Source organism: Salmo salar, chromosome ssa15, assembly GCF_905237065.1.
Source record: "Salmo salar chromosome ssa15, Ssal_v3.1, whole genome shotgun sequence".
NCBI lineage: Eukaryota > Metazoa > Chordata > Actinopteri > Salmoniformes > Salmonidae > Salmo > Salmo salar.
The window spans coordinates 28,946,100-28,967,998 of record NC_059456.1 but is presented as its reverse complement, the minus strand read 5'-3'; the positions used below and the strand labels follow the sequence as shown (position 1 = coordinate 28,967,998).

Sequence of the window (21,899 nt, the reverse complement as noted above, 5' to 3'; positions counted from 1 at the left end):
ATTGCACTCCACGAGGAGCCTGCCTGTTACGCGAATGCAGTAAGAAGCCAAGGTAAGTTGCTAGCTAGCATTAAACTTATCTTATAAAAAACAATCAATCCAATCAATCAATCAATCAATCATAATCACTAGTTAACTACACATGGTTGATGATATTACTAGTTTATCTAGCCTGTCCTGCGTTGCATATAATCGATGCGGTCGCATTCGCGAAAAAAGACGGTCGTTACTCCAACTTGTACCTAACCATAAACATCAATGTCTTTTTCTTAAAAACAATACACAAGTATATATTTTTAAACCTGAATATTTAGTTAATATTGCCTGCTAACATGAATTACTTTTAACTAGGGAAAATGTGTCACCTCTGCAACAGAGTCTGGGTATATGCAACAGTTTGGGCCGCCTGGCTCGTTGCGAACTAATTTGACAGAATTTTACGTAATTATGACATAACATTGAAGGTTGTGTAATGTAACAGGAATATTTAGACTTATGGATGCCACCCGTTAGATAAAATACGGAACGGTTCCGTATTTCACTGAAAGAATAAACGTGATAGTTTCCGGATTCGACCATATTAATGACCTAAGGCTCGTGTTTCTGTGTGTTATTATGTTATAATTAAGTCTATGATTTGATAGAGCAGTCTGACTGAGCGATGGTAGGCACCAGCAGGCTCGTAAGCATTCATTCAAAACAGCACTTTCGTGCGTTTTGGTAGCAGCCCATCGCAATGCATTGCGCTGTTTATGACTTCAAGCCTGTCAACTCCCAAGATTAGGCTTGTGTAACCGATGTGAAATGGCTAGCTAGTTAGCGGGTGCGCGCTAATAGCGTTTCAAACGTCACTCGCTCTGAGACTTGGAGTAGTTGTTTCCCTTGCTCTACATGGGTAACGCTGCTTCGAGGGTGGCTGTTGTCGATGTGTTCCTTGTTTGAGCCCAGGTAGGAGCGAGGAGAGGGACGGAAGCTATACTGTTACACTGGCAATACTAAAGTGCCTATAAGAACATCCAATAGTCAAAGGTATATGAAATACAAATGGTATAGAGAGAAATAGTCCTATAATAACTACAACCTAAAACTTCTTACCTGGGAATATTGAAGACTCATGTTAAAAGGAACCACCAGCTTTCATATGTTCTCATGTTCTGAGCAAGGAACGTAAACGTTAGCTTTCTTACATGGCACATAATGCCCTTTTACTTTCTTCTCAAACACTTTCTTTTTGCATTATTTAAACCAAATTGAACATGTTTCATTATTTATTTGAGGCTAAATTGATTTTATTGATGTATTATATTAAGTTAAAATAAGCATTCATTCAGTACTGTTGTAATTGTCATTATTACAAATAAAAAATAAATTGGCCGATTAATCGGTATCGTCTTTTTTTGGTCCTCCAATAATCTGCATCGGTATCGGCGTTGAAAAATCATAATTGGTCGACCTCTAATACACACAAACTATGTAGGTCAAATAGGGGAGAAGTGTTGTTGTGAGGTGTTGCTTTGTGGGGGTTTTTAAAACCAGGTATGCTGTTAAATTAAGCAATATGAGATGGGAGTTCCATGCAATAAGGGCTCTATATAATACTGTACTTTTTTTGAATTTGTGGTTTTGGGAACTGTGAAAAGACCCCTGGTGGCATGTCTGGTGCGGTAAGTGTGTGTCAGAGCTTTGCGTAAGTTGACTGCAAACAATTTGGAATTTTCTACACTTTTCTAAAAATAAGTGATGCAGTCAGTCTCTCTATTCATAGCCGAGAAACTGGCATGCATAGTATCTATATTAGCCCTTTGATTATAAAAAAAGAGCAAGACATGCCGCTCTTTCCTGGGCCAGCTGCAACTTAACCAGGTCTGTCCTTGCAGCACTCGACCACACGACTGGTCAATAATCAAGATAAGACTAAACTAGAGCATGCAGTACTTGCTTTTTGGAGTGTGGTGTCAAAAAGGCAGAGCATCTCTTTATTATGGACAGACCTCTCTCCTTCTTTACAACCATTGACTCTATGTTTTGACCATGACAGTTTACAATCTAAGGTAACACCAAGTAATTTAGTCTCAACTTGTTCAACAGGCACAACATTCATTACCAGATTCAGCTGAGGTCTACAACTTGAATTGTACCAAATACAATGCTCTTAGTTTTAGATGTTCAGGACCCGTTTATTACTGGCCACCCATTGCAAAACAGACTGCAATTCTTTAAAGGGTTCAGTGACTTCATTAGCTCTGTTGCTGATTCCTATATGGTTGAATCATCAGCATACATTGGGACACATGCTTTGTTTAATGCCAGTGGCAGGTCAATAGTAAAAAGAGAAGAGGGCCGAGAGAGCTACTCTGCAGTACGCCACATTTAACATGTTTGACATTAGAGAAGCTTCCATTCAAGAAAACCCTTTGAGTTCTATTAGATATCTCTGAAGCCACAATATGGCAAACGTTGAAAAGCCTTAACACATGTTTTCTCAACAACAGGTTAATAATAATATCAAAGGCTGCACTGAAATCTAACAGTACACCATCCACAATCTTATTATTCGAAATTTATTTCAACCAATCAGTCATTTGTGCCAGTGCAGTACATGTTAAGTGTCCTTCTCTATAAGCATGCTAAAAGTCTAAGTTTGTTTATGTACAAAGACCAAATACAATACTGTAACACCATTTTTTTCCAACAGTTTGCTAACCCTAACCCAAGCTGATAGGTCTGCTGTTAGAACCAGTAAAGGCTGATTTACCACTCTTTGGTAGCGGAATGACTTTGCCTTCCCTCCAGGCCTGAGGACAACGACTTTTCTCTAGGCTCAGATTATATGACCGATGGTAGTCGCTAGTCGCTATTAAAAGTAACTTAAAAATTTTTTTAAAAGGTTAACTTTTTTTACCTTAAAAAAAAAAATCTCAACAGGGTGGAAATACGACCTGTCATATGACTTCCTCTGCACCCTGTCACCCCACCCCACTAAGCACTCCCCGTTCCACCACCCCACTTCACTAAGCACAGCTGCACCCGGTCACCTTACTCCACTAAGGCACATGCAAATTCGTGAAGAGTTCATAATTTTTTTATAGCAAAAGCTCAAGCTGCCCAGGCCGGCGGAGATACAATTTTCAGCAAAATCATTCGCAAGGAGATTCCTGCAAAAATAGCTGCATATCTGCACCCTGCCACCCCACTCCACTAAGGCACAGCTGCACCCTGTCACCCCACTCCACTAAGGCACAGCTGCACCCCGTCACCCCACTCCACTAAGGCACAGCTGCACCCCGTCACCCCACTCCACTAAGGCACAGCTGCACCCCGTCACCCCACTCCACTAAGGCACAGCTGCAGCCCAGTCGTCTGCCCAGAATGTCACACACATTGTCAGGCTGAGACAGGTGCTCTAGTACAGTGGTTCCCAAACTGTGGCGCGCTCCCTTTTTTGGGGGGGGGAATGGACAGTTGTGATCGTAGAATGGACAGTTCTTGTGCCCATAGAAATAGACATGGCGCGGGATGTTCCCCATTGCTGGAAGGATGGCCTGAGTGAGAACGTTAGGGAACCCTTGCCCAGGTTAGGCCGAGACGGGTGCCCAGGTTAGGCCGAGACGGCTTCCCAGGTTAGGCCGAGACGGCTTCCCAGGTTAGGCCGAGACGGCTGCCCAGGTTAGGCCGAGACGACGGGTGCCCAGGTTAGGCCGAGACGGGTGCCCAGGTTAGGCCGGCAGGCGGGGATTATGTTGCCACTGACAGCGCAGCCAATGACTGGCTGGTCCAGTGGAAAAATATTACTATTATCAGAACGGCTGCATGCAGTGATCTTAGTTCTTTTTTTTCACATATACTATGTGCCTTGAGACTGACTCATGATTAGAAATGTTGACCTTCTGTTCTTTGGTCACGTTGGTTGTTCCGTAGTATCATGGAAATTTCCCCGTTGAAAGTAGTGTGGCCATGCCGCTTTTTATTTTTGCATATTCATTTGACAAATCTGACCTGTTGTCAGCCATTATTTTTAAAGCTTGCTTGTTGTGAACAAGCAAGCTCTAGTAGCCTATATTAGACTGAAATTAAAACCCATTTGTTTAGCAACGTGGATTTTACATGAACTCTGCATGTCTGGGCTGGTGACAATTGGCCGTATTTAATCTGTAGCAGGACGTGGTGATCCTGACCTGATTTTGGACTCGAGTCCTATTTATTCATCACAAGAGTTGGCTGCATTGTCCTGTCCTGTAACTATGAACATTGACCCACTCTACTTTGCACAAATTCTGTCTATAATAGCCCCCATGTTAATTCATACAAATGTGCAGAAATAGACATGGCGTGGGATGTTCCCCAATGCTAGAAGGGGGGCCTGAGTGAGAAAGTTTGGGAGCCCCTGCCGTAGTAGGCCGAGACAGGTGACCTAGTAATATATATATATATATATATATTTATATATATATATTGCACACACACAGAGAACCAGTCAAAAGTTTGACACACCTACTCATTCAAGGGTTTTTCTTTATTTGTACTATTTTCTACATTGTAGAATAATAGTGAAGACATCAAAACTATGAAATAACACATATGGAATCATGTGGTAACTAGAGGTCGACCGATTATGATTTTTCAGCGCCGATACCAATTATTGGAGGACCCAAAAAAAGCCGATACCGGCCAATTTTTCTTTTGTTATTTTTTGTTATTTTCATTATTATTATTTATTTTTTTGTAATAATGACAATTACAACAGTACTGAATGAACACTTATTTTAACTTAATATAATACATCAATAAAATCAATTTAGCCTCAAATAAATAATGAAACATGTTCAATTTGGTTTAAATAATGCAAAAACAAAGTTTTGGAGAAGAAAGTAAAAGTGCAATATGTGCCATGTAAAAAAAGCTAACGTTTAAGTTCTTTGCTCAGAACATGAGAACATATGAAAGCTGGTGGTTCCTTTTAACATGAGTCTTCAATATTCCCAGGTAAGAAGTTTTAGGTTGTAGTTATTATAGGACTATTTCTCTCTATACGATTTGTATTTCATATACCTTTGACTATTGGATGTTCTTATAGGCACTTTAGTATTGCCAGTGTAGCAATATAGCTTCCGTCCCTCTCCTCGCTCCTACCTGGGCTCAAACCAGGAACACATCGACAACAGCCACCCTCGAAGCAGAGTTACCCACGTAGAGGAAGGAGGAAAAACTACTCCAAGTCTCAGAGCAAGTGACGTTTGAAACGCTATTAGCGCGCACCCGGCCAACTAGCTAGCCATTTCATATCGGTTACACCAGCCTAGTCTTGGGAGTTGACAGGCTTGAAGTCATAAACAGCGCAATGCATTGCGAAGGGCTGCTGGCAAAACGCACGAAAGTGCTATTTTGAATGAATGCTTACGAGCCTGCTGGTGCCTACCATCGCTCAGTCAGACTGCTCTATCAAATCATAGACTTAATTATAACACAATAACACACAGAAACACGAGCCTTAGGTCATTAATATGGTCGAATCCGGAAACTATCATCTCGAAAACAAAACGTTATTCCTGTTACATTGCACAACACTCAATGTTGTCATAATTACGTAAAATTCTGGCAAATTAGTTGGCAACGAGCCAGGCGGCTCAAACTGTTGCATATACCCTGACTGCGTGCAATGAACGCAAAATGACACAATTTCACCTGGTTAATATTGGCGAAGGCGGCTGTGTGAGTGTGCAAAGCTGTCATCAAGGCAAAGGGTGGCTACTTTGAAGAATATCATAAAATATATTTTGATTTGTTTAACACTTTTGGTAACTACATGCAATGTAGGAAAACCATTGAATGAGTAGGTGTGTCCAAACTTTAGACTGCGTGTGTGTGTGTGTGTGTGTGTATGTATATCATTTTAATGCTTTCTCTTAATAAGCTTTGTTGTACAATTAAAGGTCAAATCCACTGCATTTAAAACAGTTAGCAATTATTTCATACCGAGGCTGAATATATTCCTTCCACAACCATACGACTCACTTGTAATTTCATTATTTTCTCAAAATAGTTGTACCAGTTTTTTTTGTTAGTTTTTTTGCTATAATCACTGATCTGGCATTCAGGTCTGTTTTTATAAAAATGTACTTTTTGTTACAAATGTAACCAGAACCATGCATAATGCACATTCACTAATAATGTAGCAGCCATTATAGAAAATCATCATTGGTCTCATAAACAATCTCTCAAGCACAAGCCCACGTGCTAGTTAGTAGCCAGCTAATATCTACATTTCTAGTTTAGCCAACTTGGATCTAGGTATAATTTCATTAGCACTGAATTCAGCTAACAAGGTAGAACAGTTGAATTGTTATGAACGCAACCTTCTGTCCATCTCCAACTGTTTTGAACGGCATGCTAGCCTGTCCACTTTGTTCAGATGAGTTGCCAATTCCTTATATAATTGTTTTATGCTTATTGCACATTTATATCAGACTAGCTAGTATAACAATCTTTATTTGACTAAAATGCTGCTAGCGATACGTGGTAACATAACGCATGAAACAAATAGCCTTAGCCATTATGAATGTTCATTGGTAAATTTGTTTTAGTAGTGTCTGCTCTGCTCAATTTGAGGAGTTGAAACCTTTCCAACCATACCCTGTATATGTTAACTCGGCACTCTATTGTCCCTCTAATCACTCTGACTTCAATGCAAATGTCATCGAAAATCTTATCAAACACTTCATGAGAGCCCATGCGCTCATGTTCTCAACATTTCTATAGGCTATGCAATTGCGCAAGAAAACAGAGTGATGGCCTCTAGTAAAAAGTGTTCTATGGGCTAGGCCTACTATATTTATTTCTCAACTTTCCTAATATTAAGCACATTGCTTATCTTTACAACAGGAGTATTGCCTACCTGGCTGGCATGGAAATTAACCACGGGAAAAACGTCCTCCATTTGCTATTTAAGTACCGTAATTTCCAGACTATTAAGCGCACCTGAATATAAGCCGCACCCACTGAATTTTAAAAAAAGTATTATTTTGAACATAAATAAGCCGCACATGTCTATAAGCCGCAGGTGCCTACCAGCACATTGAAACAAATTAACTTTACACAGGCTTTAACGAAACACGGCTTGTAACAAAAATAAATAGGCTTTAACGAAACACGGCTTGTAACAAAAAATTAAAAATTAGCAGTAAACAGTAGCCTACCAAGAAAGTCATTGGTCACTATCTTCCTCCTCCTGTGCACTGAAACCATCTCCTTCGGTGTCGGAGTTGAATAGCCTCAGAATTGCTTCATCCGATATTGGATTGTTTTCATTGTCGCTCTCGTCACTTTCATCCGGAGGCAAATCCCCCACTGAGCCCTCTTCAACACGCAGCAGTCCAGCCTTTCGAAACCCGTTGATGATAGTGGATTTTTTGACAATGCTCCACGCTGTCAGGACCCACAAATTTGAAAGCGGGAAAAATCCATATATTAGCAGCGTCGTTGTTTAAGCCGCGAAGTTCAAAGCTTGGGAAAAAAGTTGCGGCTTATAGTCCGGAATTTACAGTACATAGATGACATTTTTTCCCTCTGCCCGTTTTCAGACAGATGCATGATAATGGTCCTTTCTAAATCAAAACAAATTTCACACATATATATTATTTAGTATATGTAAAGACGAGATTAAATCAAGAATCGTCTGATGAGTGACAATATTAGCCTATCACTTGTGAATTATACATTATCACTTGTGAATGACATGCTGACCAGACCGTACGCGGTCTTCGGCAAGTTGATTTTGTTCACCCACACCAGATACGATCAGGACACGCAGGTTAAAATATAAACAACTCTGAACCAATTATATTAATTTGGGGACAGGTCAAAAAGCATAAAACGTTTATGGCAATTTGAACTACCGTAATTTCCGGAATATTAAGCGCACCTGAATATAAGCCGCACCCACTGAATTTTAAAAAATATATTATTTTGAACATAAATAAGCCGCACATGTCTATAAGCCGCAGGTGCCTACCGGTACATTGAAACAAATGAACTTTACACAGGCTTTAACGAAACACGGCTTGTAACAAAAATAAATAGGCTTTAACGAAACACGGCTTGTAACAAAAAATTAAAACTTAGCAGTAAGCTTTAGTTGTCTTTTTGCACTGAGTCAATTCCTCACGCTGCTGTTTCCAACGTCTTATCATCGACTCATTAAGACCAAGCTCCCGTGCAGCAGCTCTATTTCCTTTTCCAACAGCCAGATCAATCGCCTTCAACTTGAAAGCTGCATCATATGCATTTCTCTGTGTCTTTGCCATGATGAGGGTGACAAAATGACTACCGTAATCAGAATGATGGGAAGTTTGAAAGCGCTTGATTTAATCGAAACAGTAAACAAAAGAGTTGTTTGACCTTAACCCGTTCGGCAATTTCATTGGTCTAATGAAAGCTTCACGCCGACAAAAAACTGAGCACGTCACAGAATGTGTTTTTTTGGAGAAAAAAAAATTCAAGCGGGAAAAATCCATATATTAGCCACGTCATTGTTTAAGCCGCGAGGTTCAGAGCTGGGAAAAAAGTTGCGGCTTATAGTCCGGAATTTACGGTAGCTAATTTGTCCTGGCATATAGACATTGGGTTGTTATTTTAACTGAAGTGCACAAGGTTGCCCCTGTAGGCCGAGACGGGTGGGATTGGGTTGCCACTAACAGCGCAGCCAATGACTGGCTGGTCCAGTGGAAAAGATTTAAAGATAATACTTGCTCTAAAGACTTAAAATGATCTTAGCTGAGGGCGTATGATCAGATTTCAGCCTCACAGAACAGTGGCATGCAGTGATTTATTGCCTTTTTTTTTTTATACCACTAGAATAAAATGCTAGAAGATCATATACTATGTGCCTTGAGACTGACTCATGATTAGAAATGTTGACCTTCTGTTCTTTGGTCACATTGGTTGTTCTGTAGTATTGTGAAAGTCTTCCTGTTTAATGTAATTTGGCCATGCCGCTTTTTATTTCTGCATATTCATTTGACAAATCTGTTAGACAGTATTTTTATCCCAATTGATGAATTGTAATGTTGTGAACAAGCGAGCTCTAGTAGCCTGTATTAGGTTGAAATTAAAACCATTATTTAGAAACGTGGACTTTACATGAATTGCCTTGGTATTTCCTGGGCTGGTGACAATTGGCCGTATTTAATCTGTAGCAGGACGTGGTGATCCTGACCTGATTTTGCTCTCGAGTCCTATTTATTCATCACAAGAGTTGGCTGCATTATCCTGTCCTGTAACTATGAACATTGACCCACTACTTTGCACAAATTCTGTCTGATAGCCCCCATGTTAATTCATACAAACGATTGAAAAATGATCACCCTGGGGTAAAGGCATCAAGCAATTACAGTAATTTTTTTTAATGCATGAGCGAAAGATTATTTGTATTGAAGTCAAAGCAGTCATTTGATTTTCCAATATTTTTTGGGGTCATGGGCTATTTCTATTTTTAAGTGTTACTGACTGTATACTTCTAATACCCTGACACAGGAAGTGAGTCACAGGAAATTGCATAATGATGCCTCTTCTGCAGCCTCACTGAGAGAAGATGAGCATGCGCCCATGTTAATATACTGGAGAGGAGGTTTGAGTGTCTTGCGAAATCACCACTCTCCCTGAGAGAGCTAGAGGAAAGCGGGGGGTGACAAGGTCAACGGAACACAATTTGTCAGACCCCCGTTAACGGATTAAAAACGTTACTTTTTCCTCAACTATCATGCTGCCGGGCCGTTTCCCTAATGAATGATCCATGACAGCCCTGTTGTAGATGATGTGTCTCTCATATCACCTATTCCTCCACACAATGGAGGACATCCGCACTCAATTTTTATTTACCTTTTATTTAACTAGGCAAATCAGTTAAGAACAAATTCTTATTTTCAATGACTGCATAGGAACAGTGGGTTAACTGCCCTGTTCAGGGGCAGAACGACATATTTTTACGTTGTCAGCTCGGGGATTCGATCTTGCAACCTTTCGGTTACTAGTCCAACGCTCTAACCACTAGGCTACCTGCCGCTCAATGATGGAGGTATGGCTGCGTGACCTTCATCAACCCTGCGGGTAGGTTTTGGCATTGGCCAAAATGTCTATTTCACCAGCGACATTGGCAGGTGGTCACAGAGCATTTGTGATTGTTGTATTTAAAAAAAAAAAAACACACAAATTTAGAAGTTGGTCTGTTTAACCCGAAAGGCTACTAAAGTGTGACTTTGTCCTTGTGTTCCTTGGCCAGTTACATTGTTTTGTTCACGCACTGTTGTTTTTAAATATTAGTTTAAGTTTCCTGCAATTGTCTGCTGCTATTCAAGGGACATGGTGATTATCATATCTGACAGACATGGAGTGCCCCGTTAACGGGTAACGGCCATCACCTTAAAGGGGTAGCAGAACATTTTTATCTCTACTAAGGACTCAAATATTTGGGGGTACATTGTGCTCGATTGAGGATGGAACAATCCAATAATCTTTCATTCATTAACTTTGAGTTATTTCTGATCATTAACATGTTCATTGTGCTCCTTCATTTATTTGTGTGCTCCTAAATTTCAACTTATGTACTCCTTGTAAAAACTTTCAGCATAACGCCCTGATCTTTAATTATAACTAGCCTAAGCTGTATGAATCAGCATTTTGTGGCAGACGCTTTGCTGATTCTTGATGTTCATTTGTAGAACTGTTCACTGCTTTATGTCTATTGTATCTAAATGATTTATTTTAAGATACAGTGTTTAAAAGACTCCGGTCACACAATTTGTATTGAATTGAGTTATATACCACATTACTTATTCTTACTAGTAATATATTTCTTGTTTTAGAAACATTACAAAGCATGCTCATCTGTTATTTGTAATTTGTAGTGTAATAATGGTAAAAAAGTGGCTTATATATATTTTTTTAATCTACCTGCAGCAGTGGCTGGTGGACCAAAAAGTTAATTCCCTGCCGTGATGTCACATGCTCAGTTATATGTACAATGGAACAGTTGTATGTGTATTTGAATATGAAAATGACAAACGGAAAGGCAAGCAGTAGCCTGACGTAAATAGGCCTAACTACCAGCACAGAAGCCACAGTGACACTTTTACACTTACGTTTTTTCATTTGATATCTGAGATGTGCTGCTCCCTAAATTTTACATTCTGTTTCTTTTTGTGGGGATAGGCCTAAAGTCATGTGAGAGACACTGTCTTAGCTCCATAATTTGGAAAACTTGGCCATGTCATTGAACACTGTTGGACATTGTGAATCGCTACCGCTTGAGAACCCCAAATCTCTGGTGAATAACAATGGCTTCTAATCAGGCCTTTCTCTTTACACCAGGCTCCTTTTCTGATGCATCCTTGCCCCTCTTCAGGGAATGGGTCCTGACCTTGCTGTGTCATGGGCACTCAAAGGGCTAATTCCCCCCAACAAAACCCTCTTGAGACAATCAATGAGGAGTGAAACATCTCCACAGAAGCCGTGTTGAACGGAGGCCTTTGTCTCGGCCGAGCACTTTGTATCATTGAAATTCACCAGGGTTGACAAAGTAGCAAGCTGAAAATGTGGGAGTGCGTCCAAGCACTCCCACACTTTCAACTTTGCTTGTCAATTTGTCAGCTCATTCCCATTTCTCAGTCAGTCAGTTCATTTAAGATTACTGTAATTGTTTTTTAATCCAAGTCAACATGGTATCTGAATGGGATGAGGCATGGACGAAGCATGTTCGCCTGAAGTCGGCATGAATTTTGATCGATGGGCTAGCTTAGTTTTCTGTGTAACGACTACAAAGCAGCCCATATGCTGAGTATAGTTTGATGGTGGTGACAAAGAGTTGCTTCTATTTTGCTTGTCATTATTCCTACCATGAAACCAGCTTGCGACCAGGTCCTGTACACTTTGTTGAGTGTGCTGCCAAATGTACAGGACTCACAACTCTGATCCTTTCTTTGTCTTTTGTGTGATACTGTTATGGTTAGCCTAGGCTGTACATAATGTTATTTAAACAGTAGTAGGGTTGGATTTCATATGTCTGTGTATCTTATACCTGCTAGCTGTTGTCTTCATGTTAATATTGCAATTGGAAATCTGCCAAAAATCTATTGATTTGACACTTGATAAACACACCATTTCCTACAATTCGTTTCAGGAGTGAGCGATCACTTGTGCCCTTTTTCAACAGGGTAACTCAAGCATGTAATCGTAGGACTGTGCTAACTTGACCGTTAATAATGTTTTCATTGGGTATTCATCATTATGATGAGAGAATGGAACAATCGATGAAGGGTTTCCTCAGGGCTGCTGCATATAGATCAGATGTCATCTCCAAGCAACAGCCTAAAGAGATCTTACCGGTGGCCAAACATTTTCTGTCTTGTCATCGTGAAGACTAAAAGGGACGATCTCAATGACTTACAGACATCATGTTTGTCATGCCATCAGTGTTTTATACTGTTTGATGGCAATGACGCCATGAAGGCAAATTTCCACATTGTGTGGGCAATCATAAGTTTATATTTGTATTTTCTATTCACATTTTCTCTACAATGCAAACCCAGCTACCAGTGAGTTGTTTATTATATATTTTTTTACGTTTTTTGGTCTTGCATGCCATAGCTAAGCCATATTCTGTTGTTTCATCGGCAAGTCCCAGTAGCATAGTCCACTTCTTGGGACTCATTTGGCCAGTAATCCCTTGAAAATGTAACTCGGCACACTCCACCAACCTAGCCTTCCCACAGAACAGTAAATTCTAGCTAGGCACCCCTGGGCCTGCTAGCATTAGCATTACATAGGCCCTCAGTCAGCAAGAGCCTCCCAGAACCATGGGGATTCACTCACAATCTTCCATTGATTTGTCCAACTCTGTGGCTTCAGCTCTTTAGCGATACCCCAAAAGTCTCCCAGGTCTCCAGAGGGGTAGCTCTACTGTTATTAATACTCACCTTTGTCCAATTGAATTAAATAACAAATTAAGCTTGTCCGTTTATTATGTGGAAGTCCTATTGTTGTCACCCACCATGTTTGCGCGCTTAATGATGAAGTCTCTTTGGCAATCTCTTGAATAGTGTGCCAATGTAAGTCAGCCAGGATAGAATGGAGCCCACTACTTTAATGAGCATCAATGCTAAAGACTGGCCCATGTCCATTTTGAAACCAAAGTGGTGTGGTGTTTTTAGGCATTGACTTAATGGCGAAACATTCTCTCCAAGATTAGTATAGAATTTGCTGAATGTCAAGAGTACCTCTTTGATGTTCAGTTGCTTTCCAATGTCGTGTTATGGTTGTGTGTTCTTTCAGCGCAACATAGGGCTTATCGCTCTCTGACACTGGGGCTTTCACAAGGAAAGCTATTTTTGGATAATGTGATTACACATAGTCTAATTTGAACTGGTCTTTTCCCAGCTTGAGAAGACAACTCTGATCCATTTTGTACTAAAATGTAGGCCTACAAGTTGTGGTTTGCTGTTAGATGTTTGATATGATGTATGCCTAGCTATGAATCCTCTGAAGTAATGTGAAGTGCAGTCACTGTGATGTGTCCACTAACTTCATTTGTGTTGCGTCTTCTCCAGTGATGGAATGGGGCGACGATGTAAGGCCCCTTTCTGAAGAGGAAGCCATGGTCATCGTCAACCACCAAGCCACAGGGGACGTGTGCACCCTCATGATGTGCCTGCAGGACAAGGGCACGGTAATGGACACCTCCATAGTTGGCATTAAAATGTAGCCTCCTAAACCAGGGTTTCCCAAACTCTCTCCTCTTGCCGCCCCCCGGGGTGCTTTTGCCCAAGCACTACACAGCTGATTCAGATAATGAAAGCTTGATGAAGAGTTGGTTATTTAAGTCAGCTGTGTAGTTCTAGGGTAAAACTAAATGGGGCCCCAGGACTGAGTTTGGGAAACCATGTCCTAGACTACGAATCACTTCAAGTGAATTCAGGGATGAAACTAACAGATCTAGAAGTGACAGTTAAACATGTCCTTAAATGTAAGAGGTTGGACTATTTCTCGATACAAAATGTCTTGAATTGACTGGTACCGAATTGAACTCTTTCAACCCACTTCGGGGCACTTGACTTGGATGTCTGGAATGTGGTTGGATGATTGTGTGTCTGGGGACCAACTTTCCCTTAAAAATGTCTGGTCTACTGAGCGCAAACTTCAACATTGTGACAATTCGGTGCAACTTCCAGCGTATGTTTACTGTGAACACTGAGGCTGTACCCACTTTTAATTTGCCGTTTTAACGGTGGCCATAGAGGGCTACTGTGGCTATTTGATCACAATGTAGGCCTACCAGAATGGCCTACCATCAAAAACAATGGAGAAAATACATCCCTTAACATTTTAACATGGAAATAGCTGTTCTATCATTCAGCCTACAGTAGCAGCCAGTGTGTGGTGTTCAATGTAGGCCTACATTCCACACTTTAGAAAGAAACATGCAGGGCTTGACATGAACCTGTTTAATCACTTGTCCTTCAGACTAAGAGGTGACTGAAAATGTTGTTGATGCAAGAAACCACTACAAAATAAATGCATTATTATTCCCATAATATTATTACAGGGAATCAGACAAATAATGCTACCCTCTGCCTATTGGCTTCGCTTATTCAAGCCTGTCTCAAAATACAACACTGCCCCTTTAAGACAAAAAAGCTCTTTACCTGACTCGCTTTTCAAAGATGCCTAGGAATGTGCAAGTTTTGTGCTCTTGTAGGAAGCAATGACTCCCCTATTTCTGACTACAAATAATCTATTAGTGGGCTAATAACTCACTAACTAGCAAAACATATGAACAAAATGTACATTTGTGGCTACATGCAGCTCTCGGTTTGATCTCAAAACAAGCTCATCTACTCACGACTGCTCATGCTGTAATTCCAGTCCAGTTGAAAGTAAATGGCACAGATCAATATATGGCAATGGTCTATTTGCATGTAGGCCTGCTCCAGCTCTGATTGTGTTTGCTGCAACGGTCTGTGTAGAGTATGGGCTGAGTAGTGTGTCAATGCAATAGAATCCTACTCTGATGTGTTCTACCTACAACAAAATCTCTTGCATAGTTCGTTTTATTTGGGTATGTTGCATTGAATGTGGCTAATATTGTGTTGATTCAATCACAATTGCCACAGTAAAGGGAAATGTTGATGGTATTAAAAGGGCAAACTATAAAACAGTGAGGTAGGCTTTATGATCACACTGGTAATAGATCCGTTGTTTTATTACTTGAGGCACAGCTGAGTGAGCATACATTTTAAATAATTAGCTTTTTATTTTTATATTACTGGGCTGATGGTGCCTGGCATCTGATGGTCAGTCTCAGCGGAAGGAGAGAGCAGCAGACTGAGGGTCCGCCTTTCATCCTCCCTCTGCTCTCCCTTTCCTCCACTGATAACGACCAAAAAGGGACACCTTCTTCCAGCTGATTGGGAAACTCGTGTCACACTGGCAGTATCATCTTTGCTGTAGCAATCTTTTATGCCTGCTACGTTACTGCAGGCCAGTGGTAAGCCTTATAGTGCACTGGATTTGCTCTCTGGACCTGCCGGGAAGGCAGAGTTTGTACCTTCAGACAGATGAAATGGTTCAAACTGGCAACAGTTGGCCTACCTGGCACGCAGGGCAGCTGGATTGGGTGCACCTACCGCCAACAGCCTGAGCTGAATAAAAAAATAAATAGGAACACAAGGTTTTATCGTTGGGTTTTTTACAGAAATGTTTGGAGATCGACCGGTTGGTGACCACTGCTCTATAAAGTTAAGTGTAGTTGAATCTCGTGCTTCTCTCTGTGGGCTGATCCCGGGGGAGCTGCGCGGCGCACTCAGGGCTATGGTCTGGGTGTGATATCCTGCTTAATATACTGCTCGAGGTGGGCTGATGGTTGTGTGTGGGTTGGAATATTCACTGAAGCAGTTCTATTCTCCAAGGGAGATAGCTATGCTGAGCCACAACATTATTGCATAATATTACTTATCAGTATCAGATGAATTATATTAATAATTAGCCATTGTAGCAGCAGGACTAACTGACTATCCAGTATCCACAGTGACACACACTACCTGGAATGTGTTTGGCAAAGATTAGATATCGTCATTTGTGACTGACATATTTACCCAAAATGACAGTTCTACTGTGTGAAAGTAAATAATTGTTAAGGTAACAGGACAGAAGTGAGGATGACCAAAGACCTGAGCCTGGAGTTCAAATCCAGTGGTATTTCTTTGTCTTAGGAATGTCAAATTTGCTAATTGAAGTTGTTTAACCTGTTTACACTCATGGGAATTGGCCTAACTGGATAGGGCTAAATTGAAATGTTTCATTACAAAAGAAGTATGAAAAGCATATGCATTACCATGGCAGCAATTGAAAGGGGGCATGTATTAGACCAAAGGTGTGTCCCCAACAGTTCACCTGATACAAGACTGAATCCAAACATTACACTGTTGATTTTATGTGCATTTTACATTTACTGTACTTTTCGCTGCATTTGTTGAAGATAAAATATTAAAATACCCTGGATACATTCAGTAACATGGTATAGCATATTCCTGGAAAATGTGGGGTAGGTGCAACGTAAGACAAGAAAATGACAAGGGTTTGAGTGAGAGGACTAACTGGTGTCTCCAAGTGGACACACACCTCCAGTGTGCATAGTTCCTAAGCAATTTCAATACACTTTTATGACTCAATTTAGAGCTGGGCCTGTGCGATATTAAATTTTTGATTAATACATTTTTTTTGGCGTGATCTTCAGAATGCCTGTATTGCACAAATCCATTTACAAAAGAAAAGAAAAAAATGTATTAGCATTTTATGTCCGCTTGATCTCATGTTGTGTTTTTGGTGTCGGCTCCTTCTGCGATGTGTTCAATGACTGTGGACTGTGTGCATCTTAATATTTACACACACCAAGCCCCTCCCACTGCTACTCACAACAATAAGGAAGAGACATTTCTTCAGATCACTATTTGCATTTCAGGTTTGATCCAACAGAATTGTTCATATGGACACTGAAACGCATTGAGACATTATTTTACTGTAATAGAGAAGTTAACTTTTCTAACAATACCATTTTTATTTCTCAACTCCTCACATTGAGAGCAGACACTACTAAAAGGGGAGTATCAATTCACATTGATTCTGGAAAATGTATGCTCAGTTTGTCGTGGTACCGCTAGCAACATGTTAGCCAAAGACTATACTAGCTGTATTTTTATAAATGTGCAATAAGAATAAAACACCATTTATATATGGAATTGGCAACTCATTCTGAGAAATAAGGAAGGTCACTTGATTTCAACACGTGGACAGGCTAGCATGCTGTTCAAACAGTTGGAGATGGACAGAAGGGTGTGTTCATAACAATTCAACTCTTCTACCTTGTTAGCTAGCAAATAGATCTGAGTTGGCAAACCATGAAATACAAATATTAGCTGGCTACTCACTAGCATGTGGGCTTATGCTTAAGAGATTGTTTATGAGACCTGTGTTAGTTTTCTATAATGCCTGCTACAAGAAATTAGTTTTAGTGAATGTGCATTATGCATCGTTCTGTTAAAATTTGTAACAAAAAGGGCATTTTCAACCAGGGTTTCCGTTAGCCGGCATTTGGCAATAATATTATTAATATTAGATAAATAAATCCCATAGCAAAATAATGCTTTTTAGCCCATTAATTTATGGAAATACCAGTCGCTGTAAATGTATTTGACCGGTCTTATCGATCTATAGCCCTCAATCTCAACTCTGGACCTCGAAGCCAATTCCACTTTTTTTTTTTTTCATTGTTCCCCTCTAATCAGGGACAATTAATTGTCAGGTAGAACACAAAACCAGCAGGCTCAGGACCTCATAGAGTAAAAGCTGATTTATGCTTGATCCAGTAATGTGGTCCGGAGGCTCCATATGGAGCGTGTGAAGCAATTGCGTGGACTCCGTAGGCTTGCAGAGGGATAATCGAGCTCCATACAGCGACGCCATGCGCCTCCCAAATTTTGTAACAATGTGGAGGGCTCCATAGAGCTGCGCATTGACATGATTGGTTAACGGTAGGTGGTTGCAGTACATCCTGTATAAACACAAACTCACTTCCTTGACAAACATGGACAACTTTGACGAAAGCCTATCAGAGCAAGTTCACAAATATAATGCATCTTTATGATACCTTGTGTAGGGATTTCAAAGATGTAAAAATGAGTTTGAACTCCTGGAAAGAGAGAGGGGAGGTAATGGGGATAAGGTCATTGGAATAAGACCGTGGGGAAAGGACACTGGATTGATGCACATTCAACAAATCTGATCTAACAAAGTGGATATTTGTCAACTATGTCATGATTGATGTATTGTAACAGGCCCACAATGTGGTTACTAAAATGTATTTGGCTGTTTTCGCAGCATAACATTTTATAAGTTGTCCCTTTTCAGGTTTAGAAAAAGTGACTGCTAAATGTTAACTCCCGTTCGTATATGCTGGTAGCAGAGCTAGCATACAGAAATCGGTGGTGGAAGTCAGTCGTTTTTAACTGTAGTGCAGTTGATTGACATGAACATGTATTGGAGTTGACATCCATACAAGCATTACATTTACATTTACGTCATTTAGCAGACGCTCTTATCCAGAGCGACATTACACTCTGATTTTTACCTCAACATAGTACGAAATAGACATAAACAATAGCCTAAATGTAGGCAAATTTTGAGGGCAAAAGGGGAGGGGGGGTACAATATGTAAGGCCTTAAAACCTTCATCATGTGCGCGCCATACAGCTTTGTTTACAAACTGTAAAATGGCTCAAGCGGAATGTGGCAGAACTATACTGGTAACTAACCCCTTTTCATCTGTGTTGTTACTGTTAGCTACCAGGCTACCTACTAGCACGGCAGAAAAGGCACACTTGTGACTGAATGCCATAGTGTTCATTTAATGTTATACAATTATCTGAAGAATGAAGACATCCGACAGCAGTGGCTACGCATTCATTTTGCATGACAGGCTGCACCAGAAATGATGATCATGTCACGCGTGTGTAGTGCAACTTCGCTCGAAATATGCACTATAAGTTGGGGAGAACACTCGATGTGTCTTGCCAGGAAGCTAATCCTGAAGACGGATGTTTTACCATCATTGAAATGGATCTTGCAAGCGCTGACCATAATGTAAGTATCAGAGTTTTAGTCTGATGCTGTGGCTGTAACTGTAACTGTTTTGACTTGGGAATGGTATATTTTCTGTAACACACCAATGTTTTTTCTTCAACATCCCTAAGCCCTCTATGTTGAGTCTGAGAACTGCCAGCACACAGCTGACATGAAGGAATGTTGGCCACAAAGGGATTTGAGGTGTGTATGGTATTTGTAATTCACCTCTGAAAATCATATTCTGACATTCCATTGTTTGTTTTTGTCTTACAGTTGATGTAGATTGGGGCTAATCATTTCCATCACCTTTTTGTCTTTCCACTATCATCAAGCTGTAATGATAGACATTTTAGAAAATTCAACATCTACTCTGTCTGCACAGCTTCCCAGGCAACCACCACAGCCGGAATGCTGTGATACAAAATCTGCTTTAGCAAGGAAAGAAGGGATATCCTGTGAAGAGACCCAACATATTGTAAGTGATAGTTATTCATTTCAAGTCAATTGAGCATTTCAGGCACACACACATTCAAAATGCAAACATTGAAAACTTCTACAAAAAAAGGGCAGGACCAAATATTTCAAATTGAGTACTTCAAAAACACATTGTGGAATGAGTAGATCTCTGCATCACAAATTGATAGCATCAAAACCTACAACAGTAAATAAAATAAAATTCACTACCCATTTAACAAGCATTTCTGTTTTCCAAAACATTACAGGCTATGTAGACAGGCTCCTGGATCTCCTCTTCAACGAGGTCACCCTTGATCCAGTGCAGTATGTGGGGAAGCTGTGCGAGCTGTCCATCCCAGGACCCCTGTATGCCCAGTGTGAGAGGCCTGACTAGGAGCTGTCCATCCCAGGACCCCTGTATGCCCAGTGTGAGAGGCCTGACTAGGAGCTGTCCATCCCAGGACCCCTGTATGCCCAGTGTGAGAGGCCTGACTAGGAGCTGTCCATCCCAGGACCCCTGTATGCCCAGTGTGAGAGGCCTGACTAGGAGCTGTCCATCCCAGGACCCCTGTATGCCCAGTGTGAGAGGCCTGACTAGGAGCTGTCCATCCCAGGACCCCTGTATGCCCAGTGTGAGAGGCCTGACTAGGAGGAGGCCATAGCTGGATTTGTCTCCCGCTACAATCTTGAGGGTGACTGAAGCCTGCTTGATTGAAGCGGGGTATATGGTCACCCTCCTCTCCCGCTCTCCTCCCCATCAATCTCTGTAGTTGGTTGCATTTCCTAAACACTAAGTAATTCATTTTACATGATATGTCACTTTTTTTTCCATTTTTTTTTTTTTAAGCATTCGGATTGGAGATGAGTGTTAAATTGTGCGAATCAATGGGGTCCTGCACACTGTAGGGCGGCCGGGTGCCTATATTAGGCTTATGGCTTTAATCATTTATGTCAAATAATGTCTCACTATTGTTTCTCACCTTTATTTCTCATGAGTGTTCTTGTTGATACATTTTTCCGCTATACTGGCCTATTGTAAATGATCAATTAAATGTCTGATAAATAAATACAATTCTTGTCATTAATAATGATAATGCAGAGGCACCAATAAATTGTCCAGTACACTTATTGTATTCCTACTTGTCAGGCCTATACAGAGAGAACAGTCGCTAAGTGCGTTGTTGGAGCTAATAGGATCGAAAGAAGGGGAGCGTTGCTCTCGGTTCAGCTTTTGCCATTGAAATCTTTCCTTTACCCCCTAGAGTCGATGTCAGCGCCGCCACTGACATCTAATTAGCATAAAACAATTGCCATAAATTCGTCAGTATAGGCTAGAGATGTTTTTTTTGCTGCATGGGCTGTCTCACTTCACTGCATCCGCAAATGTCGCCCTTCCCCATCTGCAGTGAATGGTTGCAGAGCTAGAGCGGTGTTTGTCAGACACCATGAGACATCCCGTAAATCGGTCTTCTCACAAAAACGTCTGTAGCGTCCGAACCTACAAACTATAATAACCCCTCTATGAAAAGATGAGACTCTCACGAACACAGGATAGAAATGTTTTCACATTTATTCTGTTAAAAACAGATGCCTTATTTACAAAGCTATTCAGACCCTTTGCTATGAGACTCGGCATTGAGTTTAGGTAAATCCTTTTTCGATTGATCGTCCTTCATGTTTCTACAACTTGATTGCAGCCACCTGTGGTAAATTCAATTGATTGAACATGTTTTGGCAAGGCACACATAAGGTTCCTGTCTATATACATTGAGGGAAAAAGTATTTGATCCCCTGCTGATTTTGTACGTTTGCCCACTGACAAAGAAATGATCAGTCTATAATTTTAATGGTAGGTTTATTTGAACAGTGAGAGACAGAATAACAACAAAAAATTCCAGAAAAACGCATGTCAAAAATGTTATAAAATGATTTGCATTTTAATGAGGGAAATAAGTATTTGACCCGCTCTCAATCAGAAAGATTTCTGGCTCCCAGGTGTCTTTTATACAGGTAACGAGCTGAGATTAGGAGCACACTCTTAAAGGGAGTGCTCCTAATCTCAGATTGTTACCTGTATAAAAGACACCTGTCCACAGAAGCAATCAATCAATCAGATTCCAAACTCTCCACCACGGCCAAGACCAAAGAGCTCTCCAAGGATGTCAGGGACAAGATTGTAGACCTACACAAGGCTGGAATGGGCTACAGGACCATCGTCAAGCAGCTTGGTGAGAAGGTGACAACAGTTGGTGCGATTATTTGCAAATGGAAGAAACACA

At 40.7% G+C, this 21,899-nt stretch overlaps 1 protein-coding gene and 1 long non-coding RNA gene across 2 annotated transcripts in view; both read left to right on the top strand.

Annotated features, from left to right (window-relative positions):
- The window catches only part of lpgat1 (lysophosphatidylglycerol acyltransferase 1), a 93,921-nt gene that overhangs the window by 25,818 nt on the left and 46,204 nt on the right, over positions 1–21,899 (top strand). Inside the window, exon 3 of the mRNA XM_014143983.2 lies at positions 13,596–13,714. Within this exon, the coding sequence (XP_013999458.1) occupies positions 13,596–13,714 (119 nt within the window). The remainder of the gene's footprint in view (positions 1–13,595; positions 13,715–21,899) is intronic.
- LOC106571201 (uncharacterized) lies at positions 13,721–21,453 on the top strand. Its single transcript, XR_001320872.2, has 3 exons — positions 13,721–19,365; positions 19,547–19,639; positions 19,887–21,453. It is a non-coding gene; the product is annotated as an uncharacterized lncRNA (long non-coding RNA).